The sequence below is a fragment of the Mustelus asterias genome, chromosome 1 (assembly GCF_964213995.1).
Source record: "Mustelus asterias chromosome 1, sMusAst1.hap1.1, whole genome shotgun sequence".
NCBI lineage: Eukaryota > Metazoa > Chordata > Chondrichthyes > Carcharhiniformes > Triakidae > Mustelus > Mustelus asterias.
The window spans coordinates 164757867-164782670 of record NC_135801.1 but is presented as its reverse complement, the minus strand read 5'-3'; the positions used below and the strand labels follow the sequence as shown (position 1 = coordinate 164782670).

Here is a 24804-nt window from a genome sequence, read left to right as displayed (position 1 = left end):
TGCTGCATTCCTTTGGATTTTGTGACTTTTTTTGCTGGGTTTTTCTTTCTTCTTTTTTGATTGCATGAGTTCAAGTAGAGTTTAGGCTGTGGGATGTTCAATATAAATCTCTTTCAACTAGAGAATAATAACATGTTATATACAGAATGTAGGAGTTGTTATGGTGTACTGTTGGGTTTGGTTTACTAGTGTGAGACAGTTTTTAAAAGATGTCTTAGAGATAGGCTCTTTCTGGCAATACTGTGCTGTTCTTAGTGTTAACATGTATGAATTTATCATATTTTAAATTTAGTTAAATACTTCATTTCGTTTGAATTCAGCATTCTCTGTGAATTTCACGGAAATTCAAATGAAAATTCAAAATGTACATCATGGTTTACAGAAGCTGCTGCAATAACCTCAGTCAATACTCTGAACTAAGGAGAGCTCATTTAAGTAAATGCATGCAGGCGTGTGCGCAGACACACGCACACGCGCACATACACACAAATATTTTGAAGCGTTTTACATAGTGAAGTGAATACCAGTCTGAACTTGGGGTTTTGATGAAAGGTCAACAACCTGAAACCGTAACTCTTTCTCCCCAATGATGTTGCCAGACCTTCTCAATATTTCCAACATTTTCTGTTTTTATCCAAAAAGCTAAAGTGAATTGCCAATACAGTTAGTGTATTAGTATATTGTAACAAGATGGTGAAATGTAGGCTTGTGCTATAACTATCCACAGAGTGCAATTTGTAAGCAGATACTTAGCATGTCAAATGGGAGCAATTCTCAGCATTAAGATTAGCCATGCTTTTCCAGCATTTGCCAGTGTCTGATTAGAGTGATTTTGGGGACAGCCTGGAAGAAAGTTTGTACATCTGTCTGTCTCTGTATCAGGTAAATTACTAAAAGGTGGATGGCATGAAAGACCTTGTTAAAAGATAGAAAATAGCTGAATATTAATAACAGTCTTCTTGCTTTCATAAATGCTTATTGACATGCCCTTTCAAATTAGTTCCAGCTCCTTCAAACCTTTTAGTTAAAGATGAATTTGTGAATGAATACGGGCAAGTTGAAGGTCAGCAGTCTCTGTTGAATACTGAAGGACATTCTTTGCAGACAATCCAACATCCACCCAGCACCAGGCAACCAACTGAAACCTACAGCGGACCAGCCTTGTTAACACCAGCAGAGTCCAGTACTCCCAGCACCACCAATTTTTCCAGCATTCCTGTTGCCACTACAAGTAAGTGGAATTGTGATTGGGGTTAATGAAGACAAGGTTTATGAATATATTGTAGGAAAAAAAAGTGTCTCTTATATCGAGGGACTATTTCCATGTAAATTTTCAGTCCTGTTTTACAGTATGGAAATTTCAGTGCTGAGAAACTTATGTAGAACTTTTTTAAATTTGTTGATAATATGTTGGTGTCCCTGGCTAGGCCAGCATTTTGCCCATCCTAAATTGCCCTCGAGAAGGTGATGGTGAGTTGCCTTCTTGAATTGCTGCAGTCCTTGTGGTGAAGATACTGTTAGGAAGTAAGTTCCAGGATTTTGATCAAGTGACGGTGAAGGAATGACGGTATAGTTCTAAAGTCCGAATGGTGAATGGCTTGGAAGTGATGGCCATGAATCTGCAGCCATTGCTTTGCACTGACACAATTGACAAAACCATACCTCAAAAAATCATCTTTATATTCCTGATTTTAGTTGTTGCTTTGTAGGCTGTTCACCAGAGGCTCCAACACTCTGTTCATAGCTAACATTAATACTGCTCTGTCCTGTCATAGACATGGTAGAGCAGCTAGTGCTCTCTCCGGCAGTTTCAGATGCATAATCATGGGCAGTAGGTTTATTGGCTGTTGGTGTCTCTGGTCCTCTCTTTCGCGTAACAAAATGATCCAAGTCTGCAATCTGCTTACTAGAAAATGAAATTTTGAATTAGCGCTAAGTTCACGCATATACTAGACCCTTGGTGCTAAGTGCGCGTACAAGTGCACTGACCTGTTTATTCTTGCTTCATGTGATCATACTGTTACGGTTCAGGTTAGAAACCCACCTGAACCATAAGTTTTGCATCTTGAATTTGGCTAGGATAAGCATGAAATGTTTCACTTCAAGTATGATTCAAGTGACCCACTCGGGAGCTTTTACCAAAGAAAGTTTATTTAAGAATATAGTTGACATGTATAGTAAGAAAATTAGCAGGAAATGTTATCAATTACAAATAAGAAACAAACAATCATGATAATGTATAACCGTTAACAAAGATCTCTACAATGTTCCAATCAAACCAGTCCCATGGACAAAAGATCTGTTTCACAGGTTTAACACAGCACAGATTAATGCTCACATAATACTGGGGTTGAGGCCGTTAGTTGAATTCTGCAGTCAAATGCTCTTGAGACTCAGAACAGTTTGAAGACAAGACAGCTTCTCAAAACACCAGGAAGAGTCTGGTCCAGCCCCTAACAGCAGATTTTTTCCTTCAGGAAGGCAAAACCTTGTTTTAAGATCACCAGCAAAATTTCCAAATAAAATGGGGAGAGAGGGAAAACTCTTTTTAGCTTGCTATCCCTTCTAAAAATGAAACTCAAACCTGCAGCTCCACACTGAAAATGAAACAAAACCTGTCCGAAAAACACATGACTGTCCTAACAATGCAGGATCGTAAAACTAATCCCAGAGTAAGCACGAACAACCCCATTTAAACCACTTAAGTAGCAATAAAAGGACTTATCGCAGTCAGCCCAGCAACAATGACATCACTGAAGCTGTGAGCTGCAGAAATCATGTTTTTTTTTTAAAAAAACTTTTCTTAAAGGTACACTGATGTCACAAAACATTGTACTGCAGCGAGAAAGTACCCAGAGAGAAAACCAATGAAGTGCCAATCAAGCTGTCTGCTTTGTTCCCCATAATGTCAAGCTACTTGAGTGTTTTGCAGCTGCACTCATCCAGACAAATGGAGAGTATTCCACTGTGCTCCTGAATTGTGCCTTGTAGATGCCGGGGAACTCTGGGGAGTCAGGAGGTGGGTTTCTTGCCACGGTATTTGTATGGCTGTTTCAGTTAAATATCTAGTCAGTGGTAATTCGTCAATATGTTAATGTTGCTGAGGAAATACCACTTGTTAGCATTGTCGATCACACCTTTCCAGCTTTGAAGAAGGCTGATAGGGTGGTAATTGCACACACACACACCCCCCCACCCCCCCGACTGCCACACAGTCATTCAGGTCCCTGGTGCTGTAAGGCAACAGTGCTGACCTTCGCCCCACCCTTATTGAATCAATGTTAGCCCCCTTGCTCAATTTTAATAGGGATGTGTTGAGCCAACAGGTGACATTTTGTGATTGTTTACAATTCTGCTATCGATGACTACAGTATGTCATGGATGCTTCGTTTTGAGCTACTACAGCTGTTTTGAATCGATCCTATTTAGCCCAGTAGTACTGCACCACATGTTGGAGGGTGTTAGCATCTTTTCTATGAGAATTGTGTAGTGATTACTCCTACCAATACTCTTCTGGATGATGTATCTGCATCATATAGATTGGTAGGACAAGGTCAAGTAGGCTTTTCCATTTGTGTCCTCCTCACTAACCTGGTGTTGTTAAACTTCTTACTCTCCTCACTTGCTGCAGGCCTAGTCAGCAGCTTTTTCCTTTAGGACTGTGCCATTTTGGTCACTAGTGGTGCTACCAAGCCACTCTTGGTGATGATCATTGAAGTTCCCCACCCAGAGTACATTATGTGCCCTTCCCACCCTCAATGCTTCCTCCAAGTGGTGGTCAAAATGATTCAAAGAACAAAGAAAATTACAGCACAGGAACAGGCCCTTCGGTCCTCCAAGCCTGCACCAACCATGCTGTTCGACTTAACTAAAACCCCCTACCCTTCCGGGTACCATATCCCTCTATTCCCATCCTATTCATGTATTTGTCAAGATGCCTCTTAAAAGTCACTACCGTATCCACTTCCACTACCTCCCCCGGCAATGAGTTCCAGGAATCCACCACCCTCTGTGTAAAAAAAAAAATCTGCCTCGTACATCTCCTTTAAACCTTGCCCCTCGCACCTTAAACCTATGCCCCCTAGTAATTGACACTTCCACCCTGGGAAAAAGCTTCTGACTATTCACTCTGTCCATGCCTCTCATAATCTTGTAGACTTCTATCAGGTCGCCCCTCAACCTCCGTCGTTCCAGTGAGACCAAACCAAGTTTCTCCAACCTCTCCCTCATAGCTAATGCCCTCCATACCAGGCAACATCCTGGTAAATCTTTTCTATACTCTCTCCAAAGCCTCCACGTCCCTCATATGTGATCATCAGGTTTCTTTTTACCTGATGCCATTTCTTTGTGGAGTCCAGAGTCAATATTGGGCATTCCTAAGGCCAGTCCTCCTTTACTGCATGCTGCTCTGCCATCACATCTGGTTGGCCTGACCTGTCAGTAAGACAGGCCATACCTAGGGGAGGTGATGAAGGAGACTGTGGTTTGTTGGCTGAAAGGTATGACTGCTCTGAGCTGACAAATTAGCAAAAGAATGATTTCCCTCCGAATCGAGAAGAAGGATTTAAGCTGTCTAACCTAAAATAGAATCCAGTGATGTGATCCATGTACATCTCAAGACAGATTTTCAGCAGGACAAGAAACGAGCACTGTGCAAATTGGATTTTAAAAGGGGATCTGGGCAAGGTTTAGGTTGAGTTGTGTGGAGTATATTCTCTGTGCTGTAGCAAATGTCTGTCTTTCATTTGTGGTATGGAGCAAAGATAGTTCTGCACTGACACAGATGCCACACTGATCTCCTGACAACTGAGGTCATCAGCAATAGCAACACACTGAAGCATTGTTTACTAAAATCCAAATTACAGCTGTGGATAATCTGCCAAAATGCATCATGTCACATGGTTATAAAAACAGCTGTAAACTGTGGCTCTTAAATTTTACTTTTTTTCAAGTGTTTAGGTGAGTCTGATGGTGAGACCTGATGTCTGAATTATGTAAATAATTGTGAATTGTCATTTAATTTTTTTTTAATCCTGGCTCTTTTTAAAGTTTCAGTAATGTCCAAAATAAAAATGTTGCTGATTTTACTCAATTTGCCTTGATTCTTGGGCTTTCATTCCTGCCTTTCCTTTAGACGTTAATAACTAGAGAAAAACAGGTTTTATAATTGACAAAATGTCATTGAGGTAGTTAAACATGAACTTAAACTGCCAATGGAACATAGCCTCAAAAACTGAAATCAAAGTACAGTTTTATAGTGAATCTGATGTGATCCCATGTGCTTTCTCAGACTGCATTTTTCTCATTCTAGTTAATTGCAATATCTGCCTCAAAGCTCAAGATGTGGGTGGAGAGAGAGAATTTTGAAAAAAATCTTTTGTTTTGATCTGAAAAATGGAGTAAAATCAGTTTAAACCTCAGACTTCACCTGACGTTGCATCGCTAGAATTTTACAATATTTGTTAGCCTCCATCAGTGTTTCACAATTGGATTGCTCAGTTCTACAGAATGAATTTTGTCTGGCACTCTCTTTTCCTCAGGTCAGCCAAGCAACATGTTGCCAGTGAACCACAATGATGGATTAATACAGATTGCATCGGGGCCTCAGCAAGCAACACAGCAGAATGGCTTTCCAGCACAACCAGCAACCTACCACCACAGTAAGGAAGCAGTATTTCAGAGTTATATTTAGTGTCATTGTGCTGAGCAATCTCTGTTTACATGCCTCAATCAAATTGTTGGTCATTTTGTTTACGTACCTCAATCAAATTGTTGGTCATTTTGCTCGCAATTTATAATCGGTCCACAAGAGCTAAGCCTAAATGGCACTTGACTGATTCAGTCCAAACCATGCTTACTATGCTGCATACCCCTACACAGGAAGCATCTTGTTCAGGTTGCAGACCAAAAGCGCTACATATGTCTGTGTGCGTATGTGTGCATTGACAAGAGTCTGTAATATAATTTTATTTTGTATTGGCAGATAAGTAGATGTTGCCACAATTTTCTAAAACCGTTGATCCTGCTTTCAAGTTTTTTTTCAGATTTAATTTCAAAATCTATTTTACAAATATTTGGATTTTATTTTAGTTTTGAAATTACTTGTTTTAAAAGCAGTAGGCCTCGAGTCCTATTAATAAATTGAAAATTGTTTATAATCAGCGCATAAATATAAGATAGCCACTCTTTGATTAAATAAAGAATTTGGAAGGAATTTATTTATGCAGTGTGTGGTGGGCATGTGGATCTCACTACCACATTGAAATGGTTGAAGCATTTAGAATTGGCACATTTAAGAGGAGACTTGATGTATACATGACAGAGAAGAGCTATGTGCAGATGAGAAGTGGTGATTAGAGTGTGGAATATAAAAATTTGGGCTGAAAGGCCTTTTATTTGTGCTGTTGATTCTATGTAGTTGCTCGTGGCTTGAATTTACCTTTGCATGGTTGCCAACAAATCCTAGTACTGTTTAAATTCAATTGCTTCCATAACCAAGAAACTTGGATCATCCTGAATATTACCAGTTAAATATCACATTCTGTTTTTCATGCAAGTTTTCCTGCCGTTGTGGTTTGGAACAGGAGACAAACTTAGATGCTGGAATGCCATGATCTTTGAGCAAGTAATTGTTTAAAACATGGGGGGAGGGGAGAGGGAGAGAGGGGAAAGGATGAGTACGCTGATCTGTGCATTTTCCATTTTCTGTACATCAAAAAAGATGGCCCAATTTCCATTTCTTTTGTTGCACCTCTCATTGCATTAAGATGCAGTTGCGTTTTGGGGTGGTTCTTGAATTTCTTTGCATGAGCTGCACCAACATTGTGATTTTCACAGGAAATGTGACTGGCTGATTTTGAAATGCATGGTTATGACGCGCTGCTTCAGTTTGTTTACAGTTTGCGACTGGAAAACTTGCACAAATTTAACGGCACAGGAAACTTCGTTAAATGCAGCAAAACAAAACTTCAGAGAAGAGAAGTTGGGTGGCCTGATTGTAGAAGTGCAGCACCGTGAGGAGGAGCTATTCAGGAAGGAGAAAACAAAACATAAACATTGTCCCCTAAGTGGCATAAATCAAAATTATGGTGTTCAATTTCTGGAGAAAATCAATGCACTCTTCTCTTTACCCAAGATATATTTGAGAGAAAATAACGGTGGCACAAACTGTATTAAATCTGTGTTGCTTCTACATGGATGTAGTTGGAGGAGGGATGTGGAGGAAGCAGGGTTCACCCTTGAGATCGTGATGTCCCTGTACATCATACCACTGCCAATCACCCATTCAGGTTAATTAACTTTGAATCCATGCAAATCACTATCTTGCTTGTCATTGGTGATAATTCCACTTTCCTTCAAGCTTTTCAAGTTAGGAATTGGGTCAATTTTCTTTTAGACCAGTTCAAATTAATCAGCATGTACTGTGCCAATTGCAGTCAGCTCTCAGTATGAAAAGTTTCAACTTTAAGGCACATTTAGCTCGTGGTTACTTTAGCTTGTAGCAACACAACGTGATTTTCTTCTGTCAGTTTTTTCAGAAAGCATCTCACCCAATTCTCCATGATTTTAACACAATCATTTTTCCCCCAACCCATCTCATCCCACCCCACACTAGGTTTTGCCCAAATAAGAACAAGATGAACTTCCTTAGCCTCTTGCATTATGCTGGGAACCATCCTTGTTGCCCTTCTTTGAATCCTTTCATGTGATTGTACTTGTCCGCCTGGATAATCGATATATGCTGAGATTCCCCCTTCAACTGTTTTTCTCATAGATACCCTGGCGGAGTCGAACCTTGTGACCATTGAAGATGATGATGAGGATGATGATGAGGATGATTATGGGGAACCCCAGGAGATTATTCACCCAGGTTCTCCAGGGGATGATCCAGATAATGGGCCAAATAGATGGAGACCTTCGACTTGGGTGCCTGAAGAAACTTTGTTTAAAATCGAGGAATGTCACAATGCCATGTTGATCGATGGTTTCCAAAGGATTGAAGACGGAATTCATGGACTTCGCCAAGACATGAATGAGCACATGGAGAACTTGTGTGGCTCCATTGACTCTCTCCGTACACCCCTGCAGCTAATAGGTCAAACCCTTCAGGGCCTTCTCTTACATTTACGGGCCAACCAGCAGCCAGGGAGGATGAATACAGGAACTTCACATGGTGAAGAGACTGTGGAGCCTGGTTCCTCCAACACCCCTTCAGAAACAGAACTTGATCAGAGTGAAACAAAACCTTTCAAAAAACAAAAAATTAATTGAAAGTATATAATAGTGTGGGTCACCAGGAGACAATTTTTATCTTCCATATGTTACAATGTTTTCGGAAGAGGAGGTCTTACCCACAGAGTGTCTTGTCATCTGCAGAGGGAGCTTCCCACAAAAAAAGGACAAAATGGTTTCCTTTCTTGTTTTTAAAAAAAAACAAAATTTGTCTTTGTCTTTTATTATGTTGCTGCGCTCGAAAATCCCCTTTGCATCCAAAAGCTCATTAATGAATTAAAATGCCTGATTATGTTCCATCATTGTTGCACTGTTTCAGCATCTATCCCTCTTTAACTTGCCACAACTGAAAGTTTGGCTATGTTGCCTTGGCAACAGGAAAATATTTTAAAAGACTATAAATTATCAAACAAATGTATAGACATATGTTTATACAAATGAAATTCATTTTGTGGAACACCAGCTACATCTAAGTAGCTCATCCTGTGGGGCAGTGTAATTGGTTATACTTGAATGTCTCTGCAACATTGAAAAACCCCTCACCGATGACTTCAAAACCTTGCATCTGAAAAAGAAAAGGCAAACAAAAGGTGGAGTTAATGATGTGCTTGGATTGCAAAGATCAAGGATTCCTGACTTCTACAGATCAACATTTTCATGAGCCAGCTTTTGTAACCTCTGGTTAAACTAACCTCATTGGAGGCTGAAGAGCTGCAGGAGCTGTAATTTGTACAAATCTTGGGAAACATTCGCCCAGGGTATTCAACAGATACATGGTTTATTTTGCGCTTATTATGTTAAAGTTTGCACAGCTAATCAGCTGGAAATATTTTTCAGTTTCTGCAGATTCGCTTGGGGTGCAATAGTACACAGCTATCAATGCGCTTGGTGGCCTTTTGCTCCTTGGGCTTTGGAATAGGGCACTGAACTGTTTGACGTTCTGTTGCTGTGTCTGATCGAAGCGTGCTGATTGATTGAACAGCATCATTGCCAAGGCATTGTAATCTGGCTGTTACAGATTGACATGGACAGTTGATATAGTTGAGTTTATTTATTTTAGAAAGTGCCCATGCCAGTTATGGGGACGGTGTCACGGTGTTCACTTTGAAAACATAGATGACTAGGCTATGGGACTCTCCAAATCCTCTTTGAGCTCTGCGCGCACACACACACTTCAGACACACGCAAACTGTTGCTATTTGAGGTAGTAATTATGCTGGACATACGCTTCATACTCGTTTGCATATTCATCCATTCTCCCCATCCCTTGTCTGAGAAGAATAATTTCCTGCCTGTGTATACCTGTGAAATGCAGTTTCCAGCAGTTATTTATCCTCAAATACGCTTTGCAACTTGGGCCAGAGTATTTTAAAAGAAAGCACATAACAAGATGGATTGTGGAAAAATGTTGTACTGTAAACAGTGTGCAAGAGTGAGGGGAGATTTAATTAACCATGACATATCTGTTGCTATTTGTTACCCATAGCCTTAGACATATTGGCAAATCCTACATCTGGAAATAATTAGTTACAGTTTGTTGGCTTAGAGACACTTGCAATGCGGGCTCTAAGTCATAGATGCCTTTTGAAGAGTTGCAATTCTGTTTCAAACTTGGGTCCATAAAATAAAACCGAATCAAAAGTAATTCTTCACTCCATACCTCTTAAAATAGACCTTAATGCTTTGTAAGCTATTTTTAAAAAATATTCTTTGTGCTATGTTCCATTCATCATTTTATTAAACAGATTTTATTGCATCTGATAGCATGTTATTTTCTTCCCTTTATTTCAATTTACACTTTTTTGTTTATGCAAATACAAGAATGTTTTGTGATACTTGCACAATTATGAAAAGTTTTATGAGAAATTTACAGGTGTAAAAGAGTGCATTTGAAATATTTGGTCTTGGTATAAGCCTGATAATTTCCTATACAGTTTATAGACTGAGTAAGCTCAAAGTCCAGTAATACACCTTTTAGCTCTGGTATTTCTAACATTACTCGTTATTAAACTTAAAATAATTTCTATTAATTATGTTTGAAAAACAGCAGGTGGCAGTAAAGGTCTCGCTTTTAATGTTTAAACATTTTCTGACCATTTATTGTACTTTTGCCCTATATTGTTGGATTGATTTCAATCTCCAATAAATCTAGCTTATAACAATCACCTTTGGTATTGGAATCTTACTACGTGAGAAACTTTTGGTGTATCAAAATGCAATCTTATTTGCATGCTATGAAACCAAGATGTTGCTTAACCTGTGTGAGACAAGGTTGAGAGACGTTCAAAGTGAGTTCTCTCAGTAAATGTTAAGATTGGTTCCGGTTAAGTTTTATAAGTTTGCTCATTATATCTGGTGATTTTACATCCAAGTTATTCACTGCCATCTTAAAATTTTTGTGAAGATAGTTCTTTGAATTTGCTGCTACATAAGAGAGTTGTCTGTTGTTTGCCGTACTGTGTAACTGATTATAACCAGCCTAGACCTGTTGGGGCGAATGGACTGTTTCTATGCTGCAAATTTTATAAGCTCATATTCATGTCAATTTGTGACCAGTTTCTGGCTGCCACTGTAGATTGTTCCGTTGTAGACGTTTGAGCCTCCTGTGTTATTCGCATAGGCTTATTGTGTGGCGTTTGCGTGTGATTTGAAAAGATGTGTTTTTATTTCCTGAGAACAGGTAAAGCTGTGATCCAGCTTTCTAGCCCTGTGTTTGTGATTGTTTGGGCATGATTTCAGGTATTACAAAAGAATTTAACAATTTAAATAGCCATCGTGATGTTTCACTGAAACTGATGTTTCATTTAAAACTTTGAAGATTAATGCTGATCAATTTTTTTTGTGAAAGATGTTTGATTACTTGTTACAAAAAATGATATATACAACCATATATTCCTAATTTGTAACCTAACAGATAGCACTACAACTTGGACTGGAAGCAGAACGGCAGCATTTACCCCTAATATGCCTCACCACCAGAATGGACATCTTCAGCACCACACCCCTATACATCATGCTGGCCATTACTGTAAGTCTTGATGCAGGACTGTGTCAACCACGAGTTTGTGCTTAGTTTTGCATCTTCCTGTAGGTGTTATATGAATGAAAGTGATGGTATATTGCGTTGCAACCTATCCAGAATATTATGCAATACCTGCCCTCCAAAATTATGAATTGCCGTACCATTTTGTGTAGGGGAAATGTCTATTCAATATGTTGGTTTTAATGATGAGCTGGGTATTGGCCTAGATTCTTCTTTTCAACCTCTTCTTATGAAACTGCCTTGAACAAATGTTTCGGGCTTTGTATTTACTTGTAATATTTCTATTATTGACAAAGCCTTTGACATTTAGAAATTTTATTTCATTTTTCGGGTTTTTATTTTTGCCCTGACATTTGCATTGCAGCAAAAATAAAAAATGCTTGCACAAAATAATCTTAACTTCAGAAAGGCAATCAATGGGCAATTGAAATGCCTAATCTTCACAGAAAAAATGATTACTTTCAGATAAGAATCTAAAGAAATTGGACTCCGCATAGTGGATCATTTCCTTTACATTAAAAACCAACAAAATGTGCTTCTCTATGGTGGACAAAATATTCATTTTGAATCCTTAAAGTTGACTGTAGTGATCTGCACTACATAAAGAGCAGGGATAGGCCATACACCCCTCAAGCCTGTTCTGCCTTTAAGTGAGACCATGGCTAATCATAGTATGGTTAGATGCAAGTTGAAAGTTCATGCTGTACAATAGCAAAGTTTCCCGTAGCCACAATATGAACAATCAGTATCTTGTATGAAAACAGTTGTTGCTTTTTTGAGAAATATTTCGGAGTTTTACATTGCAGGAACCTGATGGGAAACTGCCCAAACCCATTCCACTCAGAACCACAGTACATCTGATTTTCATTGGATCAGGCTAAATGCAAACATACTCAAGTATGAAAACTTACTTCAGGCCCTAGGAATATATATGCTGATTAAACTTTTACAGCAATGATTTGAAGTTAGATATCTCTAAGTTTAGACAAAGGATATGGGTATTAACGCTCATGTCTGAGGCAAAATCAAAGAGAAAACAGCTCCCTTGTAATATTTAAAATGAAGTGGCAGTTTAGATGGCTGCTGATTCTCTTTTACTAAGCACCACAATTCTGTTTAGTGGCTTGGATTAAATGCACCATGTGGTGTGATATTGAGACATATAAACGAGGCTCAGTCTGTTCTGTGCAAGCTAAGAAGGTCTCAAACATGGCAGTGGAAAGGCACATTACAATTGATTTCAGTGGGGAAGGGAGAACAGGTACAACTGCTGACCCCAGCTGAGATTCCTGCTGGAAACTAGCATGAAGGCTCAAAAGTGGATTGCTTCTGATTTCCTCCATAATTGAATAATCTGCTGGTGGTCACTGCCTCTTGGCATATATATGTAAGTGTACCCTTTAAATGCCAATACTGTCCCTTGTAGTGTAATTATGAAATCCTGCTCATGATCAACCAATCATAACTGTACAAGGTATATAAAGAAGAAATTATATTGTTGGTCTACAATTTGAGAATGTGCAGGAATAAACAGTAAATACATTATAGCATGTATGAATTACAGAATAATAGAATTGTTACGGTGCAGCAGGAGACTATTTGACCTATTGTGTCTGCAACAGCTCTCCAAATGAGTGTCATGACTTAGTGCCGTTTCCCTGCCTTTTCCTCTTACCCCTCCACATTGTTTCTAATCAAATAATCAGTTAATGCCCTCTTGAATGTCTCCATTGAACCTGCCCCCATCACGCTGCCAGGCAGAACATTCCATATCTGAACGACTCGCTGTGTGAAAAGTTTTTTTTCTCACATCAAAATCACTTTATATCTATGTCCTCTCATTCTTGATCCTTTTATGCATGGGAACAGTTTCTCCCTATCTACTCTGTCCAACCCAGTTATGATCTTGAACATCTCTATCAAATCTCCTCTTAGCCCCCTTCTCTCCAAGAAGAACAGTGCCAACCTCTCCAATCTATCCTCACAACTAAAGTTTAATATCCCTGGGACCATTCTTCTGCACACTCTCCAATGTGTTTACATCCTTCCTGTAGCGTGGCACCCAGGACTGTACAAACTGAGGTCTGACTAGTTTCTTATATAGGTTTAGCAAAATCTCCTTTTTCTTGCACTTTATGCCCCTATTAATAAAGCCCAGAATACTATATGCTTTATTAACTGTTCTCTCCATTTGTCCTGCCACCTTCAGTGTTCTATGCTCACATACACCCCGGACCCTCTGCTCCTGCACTCCCTTAAAAAAACTTAGCCCTTATTATTGTCTCTCCATGTCCTTCCCACCAAAATGCATCACTTCACACTTCTCCACCTTGAGCTTCATCTGCCATCTATCTGCCTGCTCCACTATATCCTTTTTGATGTTCTATATTAGCTTCACAGTTTACAATACTTGTGCAAATTTTGAAATTCTCCCCGGCACTCCAAGGTCTAGATCATCAATATATAGCAGGAAAAGCAAGAGTCCCAATACTGACCCTGGGAACTGCACTGCAAAACTATCTCCAGCCCAAAAAATAGCCATTAACAATTACTTTCTGTTTTCTATTACTCAGCCAATTTTGTACCCATATTGCTACTGCCCCTTTTATTCCATGAGCTATAACCTTTCTCAGAAATCTGTTGTGTGACACTGTACGAAAGCCTTTTGAAAGTCCATGTACACCACACCAATAGCATTACCCTCATCTATCCTTTCTGTTACCTCTTCAAAAATCTCCAGCTAGTTTTTTGAACATGATTTCCCCTTAAGAAACCAATGCTGGCTCTTACTAATCAACCCACGTTTTTCCATGTGACTACTGCTACTCGAATAATTGTTTCTAGAAACTTGCTCACCACTGACTGCTCTGTAATTGCTGGGACTTTCCTTACAACCTTTTTTGAACAGGGTGTAACATTTGCAATTCTCCAGTCCTCTGGCATCTCCTCTGAGTCTAGAGAAGATTGGAAGATTATGGCCGGTGCCCTACAATTTCCATTGTCACTTCCTTCAATATCCTTGGATGCACCTCATTCGGTCCTGGTGTCTTGTCAACTTTAAGTGCCAACAGTCTATTTAACACATTCTCCTTATGAAATCCCCATGGGACAGAATTTTAATATCCGTCTCCATGGCCTGGGTAGCATCTGCTTCCTTAATAAAGACAAATGCAAAGTATTCACCTCAGCCATGCCCCCAGCCTCAGTGTGTAAATTTTGTTCACCTCCGCTACCTTTTTGGATGTTTAGCACAGATGGTGCACAGCAGCTAAAATAGAAAATGGTTACATGTTGTTAGTCTTATGGCATAACCTAAAAGTTCACTGTATAAATAAATTGTTAGGAAGACATTGTATTGGGAAGGAGGAGAGTAGTATCTTTATATGGTACAAGAAACAAAGCACAAGAGAAATTGCAACACCGTGCCTGAAGAAGAACCTAGAAAGAAGAGTTCCTCAGCATCAACTGGGCGGCACGGTAGCACAGTGGTTAGCACTGCTGCTTCACAGCTCCAGGGTCCCGGGTTCGATTCCCGGCTCGGGTCACTGTCTGTGTGGAGTTTGCACATTCTCCTCGTGTTTGCGTGGGTTTCCTCCGGGTGCTCCGGTTTCCTCCCACAGTCCAAAGATGTGCAGGTTAGGTTGATTAGCCAGGTTAAAATTGCCCCTGAGATGCGTAGGTTAGAGGTATTAGCGGGTAAATATGTGGGGGGTAGGGCCTGGGTGGGATTGTGGTCGGTGCAGACTCGATGGGCCGAATGGCCTCCTTCTGCGCTGTAGGGTTTCTATGAACTGAGTGTTGAAGGGATGGAATTACTTTCCATATCTGTCTGGCCATTCCCCCTTGTTGCCTCGTGTTATTTATTAACATGTGGATCTTATTAATCCAGTCAGATTTGTGTTTGACAATGTTTAGCCAATCAGCTCAGAATGGTTTTCATGGTAATATCAAATTAAACAAAATTACCAACTTACTACTTAGTTTATTAGAAACCTCTTTTATTCATTTAATAATTAATGTATGTTTAAAGTATGTAATTATGTACCGACTTTTTTCCTTAGGGGCAGTGCATAATGAACTTGCCTACCAGCCTCCCATATCCAATCATCCAGGTTAGTAAAATAAAAATGAAATCTGATAATTGCATGACTTATCTTACTCTTGGGGACCTTATAATACGGATCCCACCCTATGAGTCAGAATTGATCCTAAGTTAGGATAGCATCTTGCGTTAAATCCTAAAATTAGATATTTATCAGTTTTCAGATGTATGTCTGGGAACCAAAACACATTCAGCAATAAAATTTCACTTTTGCTTATGATAGGAACAGTAGGGATGAGAGTTCAATAATTACACGTCAAATTGAATTAGTGCATTGAAATGCTTGAGTTACATTAGCTTATCCTCTCTGAATTCAGCTGTACCTTTCTTAAAAACCATATATGACACAGGAATTTTCTCTTTTGGTGCAGAAACCCTTGCACTTGTATTTAGCTTACTAGATGTAAGAACATGAAAACACAAGAAATAAGAGCAGGAGTAAGCTATTTGACTGCTCTGTCCTTAGTAAGTCATGGCTGATCATCTTTCTCAGCAACATCTTACTGCACTATCCCTACATCCCTTAATTTTCTTAGTATCCCAAAAACAAAATATGATCTCAAGCCACATATAAAAACATTAGGAAAAGTGACCAGAAGCTTGTTCAAAAAGATGGTTTTTAAGAAGAAAAGAATGCTAGAGAAGCAGAAAGTTTTAAGGAGGGATTTGCAGAGCATAAGACCGAGGTAACTAAAGGCACGACCATCAATGATAGAGCAATTAAAATCTGAAGAGGCCGGAATTAGATGAGTGCAGATATCTTGAAGCGGTCGGTGGAGATTACAGAAGTGAGGAGGGGGCAAGGCTATGGAATGATTTGAAAACAAGGATGATAATTTTAAAATTTGAGGCACTGTTTAACCAGGAGCCAGTGTAAGTCAGCAGTAAGACAGTGATGGGTGAATGAGACTTGGTGTACGTTAGGCTGCCAGCAGCAGAGTTTTGGATTACCTCAAGTGTATGGAGGCTTTAGAAGGCTACATCAAATAGTCAAGTGTGGAGATAACAAAGACATGGATGATGGTTTAATCAACATATATAAGCTGAGGTAGAGCAGAGTCAGTTGATGTTTCGGAGGCAGAAGCAGCTGGTCTGGCATGCATATGCAGGCTGAAGTTCATCTTGGGGTCGAGTTTTATTCATTTCTGAGACATGGGCGTTGCTGGCTTGCCAGCATTTATTGCCCATTCCTAGTTGCTTCGAGGGCAGTTGAGAGTCAGCCATATTGCTGTGGCTCTGGAGTGACATGTAGGCCAGACCAGGTAAGGACGGCAGATTTCCTTCCCTGAAGGACTTTAGTGAACCAGATGGGTTTTTCCAACAATCAACAATGGTTTCATGATCGTCTTTAGATTCTTAATTCCAGGTATTTTTTATTAAATTCATATTTCACCATCTGCTGTGGTGGGGAAAGATCCCATTGTCGTGGTCCATGTAGGTACCAATAATATAGGTAGAACAAGGACTGAGCACAGTGGTTAGCACTGCTATCTTACAGCACCAGGGATCCAGGTTCAATTCCGGCCTTGGGTGACTGTGGTGTTTGCATGTTCTCCCTGTGTCTGCGTGGGTTTTCTCCGGGTGCCCCAGTTTCATCCCACAGTCACAAAGATGTGTAGGTAAGGTGGATTAGTGGGCATAGGGTTGAGGGGAGGGTCTGGATGGGATGCTGTTTCAGACACTTGGTGCAGATTCGATAGGCCCACTGGCCTCTTTCAACACTGTAGGGATTCTGTGGTAAGAATAGAGGTTCTGCTGAGGGAATATGAGCAGCTAGGGTGTAAATTAAAAAGCAGAACCAAAAAGTTGGTTGTCTCTGGATTACTACCTGAGCCACAAGCTAACAAAATAGGTAAATGTGTGACTCAAAGGTTGGTGTGGGAGAAATGGATTCAAATTCATGGCACATTGGCACCAGTACTGGGGAAGGTGGGAGCTATTCCGATGAGACAGACTCCGCCTGAGTCATGCTGGGACCAGAATCCTGGCGAATCGCATAACTAAGGCTGTATATTACGAAAGAAAACTAGCGCAATATTTAAAAAAGGATAGCAAAAGCTTCTGTAAGTATATACAAGGGAAGAAGTTAGCTGAAGTGAATGGTGGTCCCTTGGAGACTGGAGAGTTAATAGTGGGGAGCACGGAAATGGAGGAGACATTAAATCAGTCTTTTGTCTGTGGTTTTATGGGGAGGACACGAGTACCATCCCAATAGTAACAGGTAATGCAGAGGTAATAGAAAGGAAGGAACTTAGAGCAACCATCATTAGAGGTGGGCGGGGGGTGGGGGGAGGGGGGGGGGGTGGAGTGTTGAGCAAACAATTGGGATTGAAGACAAACAAGTCCCTACATCCTAGGGTATTAAAGGAAGTAGCAGCAAAGATAGTGGATCCATTGGTTATACTATTCCAAAATTCCCTGACTGTTGGAAAGGTTCCAGTGGATTGGAAAAATGCTAATATAACACCTCTATTCAAAAAAAGTGGGAGGCAGAAAGTAGGAAACTATAGATCAGTTAGTTTAACATCTGTTGATGGGAAGTTGTTAGAATCCATTATTAAGGAAGTAATAATGACATTTGGAAAGTCTAAACATAATGTTTCAGAGTCAGCATTGTTTCGTAATGGGTAAATAGTGTTTGACTAATTTGTTAGAGTTCTTTGAAGATGCAAGCAAAGTAGAAAATGGGGATCCTGTAGATGCAGAATATCTCAACTTCCAGAAGGCATTTGGTAAGGTGCTGCACAAAATCAATACACAAGGTAAGATCATATGGGGTTAGGGGTAGTTTATTAGTTTGGATAGAGGACAGGCTAATCAGCAGAAAGCAGAGTTGGGATAAATGGGTCAGTTTCTAGTTGGCAAGATGTAACTAGTAGGGTGCCACAGGGTTCCGTCCTCAGCCCCAACTACTTACAATCTTATACCACTACAAATAGCTTTGAGATGAAACATCCCAAGGCCTTGTTCATTGTCGCCAGTGACTTCAACTAGGCCAATCTCGAGTGTCCTACAAGATACCATCAGCAAGTCTGCTGTCCCACCAGAGGCCCAACATACTCAACCCCTGCTACACAAACATCAAACATGCCAATCGTTCTATCTTCCGTCCATGCTTTGGCAAATCAGACCACGAGGCTGTGCACTTGCTCCCGGCTTGCAAGCAAAAACTGAAGCAGGAGAATCCGATAAAGAAAGTCATGCAACGTCAGTCTGAGGCAATGGATGATCTCATATGGGACTGCTTCAAGTCGGTGGACTGGTCAATATTCAAGAATTCAGTGATCAACCCAAATGAGTACGCCACTACAGTACCAGACTTCATTAGTAAGTGTGTAGAAAACTGTGTGCCAAAGAAGCTAATCTAAATGTTTCCAACCAGAAACCATGGATGAACAGGGACATGCACTGCCTACTGAAGTCCATATCTGAAGCATTCAAGTTGGATGTCCCTGTTTGAGTAGGAGGTCAGCGAGAAGACGCCACCTGCCCCGACAGCCTCCGTCAAACCGCTGTCCGAGGTTACCATCTCAGACGTCAGATTAGCCTTCTTGAAAGTCAACCCAAGGAAAGCGACTGGCCTGGATAGGGTCCCCAGATGAGCACTTAGATCATGTGTGGACCAGCTGGCGGGAATATTCACAGTCATTTTTAACCTCTCCGTACTCCGATCTGAGGTCCCTATCTGCTTCAAGAAGGTGACCATCATTCTTGTACCAAAAAAAGCAAGGCAGCGAGTCTTAATGACTACTGCCCGGTGGCTCTGACATCCATCATTATGTAGTGCTTTGAAAGGTGATTCATGGTGCACATCAACTCCGGTCTCTCAGATTGCCTGGATCCACTACAGTTCGCCTATTGTCACAATAAGTCCACAGCAGACGCCATCTCCCTAGCCCTATACTCAACAACTGGATAACAAGGACACATGTTAGGCTCTTATTTATTGACTACAGTTGAGCCTTCAATATCATTATTCCAACAAAACCTATCTCCAAACTTGTGGCCTAGGACTCTGTTTCTCTCTCTGCGACTGGATACTCGACTTCCTAACCCATAGACTGCAATCAGTAAAGATAGGTTAACAACATCACCTCCATGATTATCCTCAACGCTGGTGCCCCACAAGTCTGTGTCCTCAACCCCTTACAATACTTATACACCTATGACTGTGTGGCCAAATTCCCCTCCAACTCCATTTTCAAGTTTGCTGGTGACACCACTGCAGTGGGTCGGATCTCAACCAACAACAAAACAAAATATAGGAAAGAAATAGAGAACCTAGTGAAATGGTGCAATGACAATAATCTCTCCCTCAATGTCAGTAAAATGAAGGAGCTAGTCATCAACTTCAGGAAACGTAGAGGTAGGACATGCCCCTGTCTACATCAACGGTGATGAAGTGGAGATGGTTGAGAGCTTCAAATTTCTAGGTGTTCAGATCACTAACAATCTGTCCTGGTCCCTCCACACCGATGCTATAGTTGAGAAAGCCCACCAACGCCTCTACTTTCTTAGGTGGCTCAGGAAATTTGGCATGTCCACTATGACTCTCACCAATTTTTAGAAATGCACCATAGAAAGCATCCTATCTGTATGTATCACAACTTGGTATGGCTCCTGCTTTGACCAAGACCTCAAGAAACTACAAAGGGTTCTGAAAGTAGCCCAGTCTCTCACGCAAACCATCCTCCCATCCATTGACTCCGTCTACACTTCCCGTGCCTTGGGAAAGCAGCCAGCATAATCAAGGGCCCCATGCACCCTGGACAATACTCTCTTCCACCTTCTTTTGTTGGGAAAAAGATAGAAGAGTCTGGAAACATGTACCAACAGACTCAAGAACAGCTTCTTCCCTGTTGTCATCACATTTTGAATGGTCCTCTCGTATATTAAGCTCATCTTTTTCTTCATCCTACCTGTAACTGCAACACTATATCCTGCACCCTATCCTTTCCTTCTATATGTACTCTATGAATGGTATGTTTTGACCGTATAGTGCACAAGAAACAATACTTTTCACTGTATTCCAATACATGTGACAATAATAAATGAAATCAACAATCTATATTAATGATTTGGATGCAGGGATAGTAGGTATCATTGTCAAATTTGCAGATGACAGTAAAATAGGTGGACAGTAAGTTGCGATGAAGAAATAAGAAATTTACAGATGGATGTGGATAGATTAGGTGAGTGGGCCAAAATTTCATAGATGTAGTTTAATGTGGATAAGTGTGAGATTATCCATTTTGGGTCAGAAAAATAGAAAGGCAACTTATTATCTAAATCAAGAGAAGTTTCGTAATGCTTCACTGAGAGGCAACTGGATGTCCTCGTACATGAATCGCAGAAAACTTAGTATGCAGATGCAGCAGGAAATAAAGAAGGCAAATGGAATTTTGACATTTATTGCAAAAGGAATAGAGTATAAAAGTAGGGAAGTGTTGCTGCAACTGTTTAAGGCATTAGTGAGACTGCATCTGGAGTAGTGGGCACTGTTTGGTCCCCTTGAGAAGGGATGTGGTTGCATTGGAGGCAGTTCAGAGGAGGCACACTAGATTGATTCAAGAGATTAAGGGTTTGTCTTATGAAGAGCGATTGAGCAGTTTAAGCCGATACTCTCCAGAGTTCAGATGAGAAGAGATCTAGTTGAGATATACCAGATAATAAAGGGGATTGACAAAGTGAGATGTAGGGAGGTTGTTGCCTCTTGTGGGGTAATCTAGAAGAAGAGGTCTTAGTTTTAGGATAAGGGATAGCAGATTTAAAACAGAGATGAGGTGAAGCTACTTCCCTCAAAGGGTGTGAATCTGTGGAATTGCTAATTAAAAATCTGTCTTTCTCCTCAAATTTACTCAATGTCCCACCATCCACTCACTGCACTTTAAGGTCGTGAAAAAGATGACTCCAGAGGACCTGTAACTGGCAACAACAGAACCGTTATCAATACCTGCGATCCTAAAAAATAAGAAAGCAGTTATGTTTGAAGTTGTTGAAGTCAAGTGTTGATGGTAGAAGGTTACAAAATGCCTGATCAATGAGTTGCTGTTCCTCTATTCCATTGAGCTTTACAGAAGAAAAATCTAAATATGTGTTTACCCTTAGAAGTTTTAGATTGTAAGCCCAAGTTAAATAAACTTAATATAAATAGGTATGGCCACTTTAGGATCATGAACAATGTGAACGGCATGCATGCTGTAGAGTGCATGCACTCTGTTTGAATTCAGGCCCAGGAGGTGAAAGGGAATTAGTTTTTTTTTACATTAACCTGAGTGCAAATAATTACACACTTAAGAGAGGAATGTGAAGTTATCATGTTCAAAATAGATACGTGCTCGTCAGTGCTACCCAGCCAAGCGACCTTGGATTCCAATTATTTTGAGATCTGTAATTTTTTTTCAGTTTCAGTAATGTGAAAATTCTAAACATGTTGAACAGCAGGCTCTCCGTTTGTCAGTTGTGGTACAAAATAAATAAGTTTGTTTCTTGCCGACGCTTAGTGTATCCAGCAATATTAAACACAAGTTTCCAAGTATGTAACAGACAAATTTTGTTAAGGTTTGATGTATATGTGTAATCCAATTTCTAGTTCCTGAATACTGGTGTTCAATTGCTTACTTCGAGATGGATGTGCAGGTCGGTGAAACCTTCAAAGTGCCATCTAGCTGTCCTGTGGTTACTGTTGATGGATATGTGGATCCCTCTGGAGGTGACCGCTTCTGCCTGGGCCAACTCTCCAATGTTCATAGAACAGAAGCCATTGAGAGAGCCAGGTAAGTAAAAAAAAATGTGTTGGGGAAGAAGTGGAAGTGTGTCTTGGATGCAATTTATTTGAATTATATGTTGTATTTCAAAATAAAACATTGCAGTAAAATACTGTTTAAATGTAGATTTCTAATGTCTTTGAATTCAGGAAAATGTCAACTGCAGCAAAAGAAATCTCTACACCTGTTCAAAACTGTGTAGCATAGTTCCTGTTACTTTCTGTGGGAGAGAAGTGTGAAGCTAGCAGTATTGATATATCTCTGTGAACACAGCATGCATTTGCAGGGTCAGGTTAGTCCAAGGCTCATAGAACCATAGAACCATAGAAAATTACAGCTCAGAAACAGGCCTTTTGGCCCTTCTTGTCTGTGCCGAACCATTTTATGCCTAGTCCCACTGACCTGCACTTGGACCATATCCCTCCACACCCCTCTCATCCATGAACCCGTTCAAGTTTTTCTTAAATGTTAAAAGTGACCCTGCATTTACCACTTTATCCGGCAGCTTATTCCACACTCCCACCACTCTCTGCGTGAAGACCCCCCTAATATTCCCTTTAATCTTTTCTCCTTTCACCCTTAACCCATGCCCTCTGGTTTTTTTCTCCCCTAGCCTCAGCGGAAAAAGCCTGCTTGCATTCACTCTATCTATACCCATCAAAATCTTATACACCTCTATCAAATCTCCCCTCAATCTTCTACGCTCCATGGAATAAAGTCCCAACCTATTCAATCTCTCTCTGTAACTCAGCTTCTCAAGTCCCGGCAACATCCTTGTGAACCTTCTCTGCACTCTTTCAATCTTATTTACATCCTTTCTGTAACTAGGTGACCAAAACTGTACACAATACTCCAAATTCGGCCTCATGAGAGGAATTCCTTGAAAATGGTTCTTGTATAGCCACCCATCATAGCTAGACTACATTAATGCAGTCTCTAAAGATATAATCACTCCAAATCCAGTACAATGGAATGCATGTATTTTTGACAAGTTTTTGTTTCAGCACAAACATTACTTATTTAAATGCTTTCATGGCCTAGGCCTTCCTTTTTTCCTGTCACCTTTAGTTCTACAATGTCATGTACCCCGAACCCTCCAATTTTCTTACTCCAGCTTATTTTACATTTTCCCCTTTCATTCACTCACCAATAGCAACTTTCAACCTCAGAGGAGCACCATTCTGGAATTCCCTCTCTAAACCCTTCCACTTCACTCTCAAGACTGCCCTTAAAATCTATATGTTTGACTAAGTGTGTGCTCACACCTGCTAATATGTAGCATTTATGAAGCACATGACAATTGTTTGTATTATTGGTGCAGTATGAATATCTAGCTATGAAATGTATCTGTGTACAAGTGGATGTGTGTCTGGCTACTTACTGTTTTCAGCCTAGATTCAATAAGTGGCATTTGTTTGATGCAAATTGGGATATTAGTTTTGTGGTTAGTGCCCAATCAGATTACAAAAGCGAAAACAGAAAAGTGTCCTTGCGTTTAATGATTCTGACACCATTTGAAACAAATGTGCTTTAGCCAGATTGCATGTCCCAATGGGATGCACAAAACAAACCTGTTGAAAGTAGGATATGCATCCTCTGAAAGTTTTGGCAGTACACTAGGTTTCTTCACTTCCACTCAGCATTGTTTTACTTGTTTCCCTTAAATGAGATTTTCCGTTAATGGTTGGTTCACAACCAGCACATTTGTAATGTCATGGGAAAGCAACTCATTTGTAAGTCATTTAGGAAAATTACACTACAGTTGTAACATTTCCATTTTTGACTGCATTAAGTTTTAATAAATGGGAAGATGTTTAAAGCCACACAGTAGCACAGAAGAAAATGCTGTAAGATCAATGAGGAACTGAGAATCTTGGATTCCCATTATTATTTACATTTATGCATTCCATCTTTTAGTTAATTAGAACAATGCAAATGATTGATTTTGTAATATAAAAGCAAAATACCGCAGATGCTGAAGTCCTGGAAAATCTCAGCATGTCTGACAGCATCTATGAAGATCGAAACAGAGTTAACGTTTCAAATCCAATATGACTGTGTTTGGGAGGGACAATTGTAGATTAAACATAAGGAGGTTGTGGAGTAAGGGTGGCACAGTGGTTAGCACCGCTGCCTCACAGCGCCAGGGACCCGGATTCGATTCTCGGCTGTGTCACTGTCTGTGCGGAGTCTGCACCTTCTCCCTGTGTCTGTGTGTGTTTTTTCCGGGTGCTCTGGTTTCTTCCCACTGTCCAAAAGACATGCTGGTTAGGTGTTTTGGCCATGCTAAATTCTCTCTCAGTGTACCTGACAGGTGCTGAAGTGTGGCCACTAGGGGATTTTCACAGTAACTTCATTGCAGTGTTAATGTAAGCTTACTTGTGACACTAATAGATAAACTTTAAACTGAGTTTCTTCAAATCATAACTAGTCTTGATTTCAGGTTCCTCGCTGTTTGACTTTGCTGAAAGTGTGTGCTACCATTTTAATTCACGAGTATAGAAAATCTGAAGAGGAAAATTTTGATTAAATTTACAACTGAAACATATGGCAGAATGACATGTAGCAGAATGTGTTTATTAAGACAACTATTTAGTATTGAAAAGCTGCTCTTGGAGCTCACCAGTGTCCCTGTGACCTGTTTATTTTAGGCTTGCTTG

At 40.2% G+C, this 24804-nt stretch overlaps 1 protein-coding gene across 6 annotated transcripts in view; it reads left to right on the top strand.

The window, feature by feature from the left end:
* The window catches only part of LOC144499764 (mothers against decapentaplegic homolog 4), a 99727-nt gene that overhangs the window by 54585 nt on the left and 20338 nt on the right, over nt 1–24804 (top strand). For 4 of the 6 annotated variants that reach the window (XR_013498893.1, XM_078222200.1, XM_078222210.1 and 1 more), the window contains 5 exons: nt 1001–1231; nt 5541–5660; nt 11147–11260; nt 15337–15387; nt 21970–22153. Coding sequence is in view for 5 of the 6 variants with exons in the window: in XM_078222200.1 (XP_078078326.1) it covers nt 1001–1231; nt 5541–5660; nt 11147–11260; nt 15337–15387; nt 21970–22153 (700 nt within the window). In the remaining variant the exon portion in view is untranslated. The remainder of the gene's footprint in view (nt 1–1000; nt 1232–5540; nt 5661–11146; nt 11261–15336; nt 15388–21969; nt 22154–24804) is intronic. The other 2 variants (XM_078222239.1, XM_078222230.1) reach the window with 1 other exon arrangement.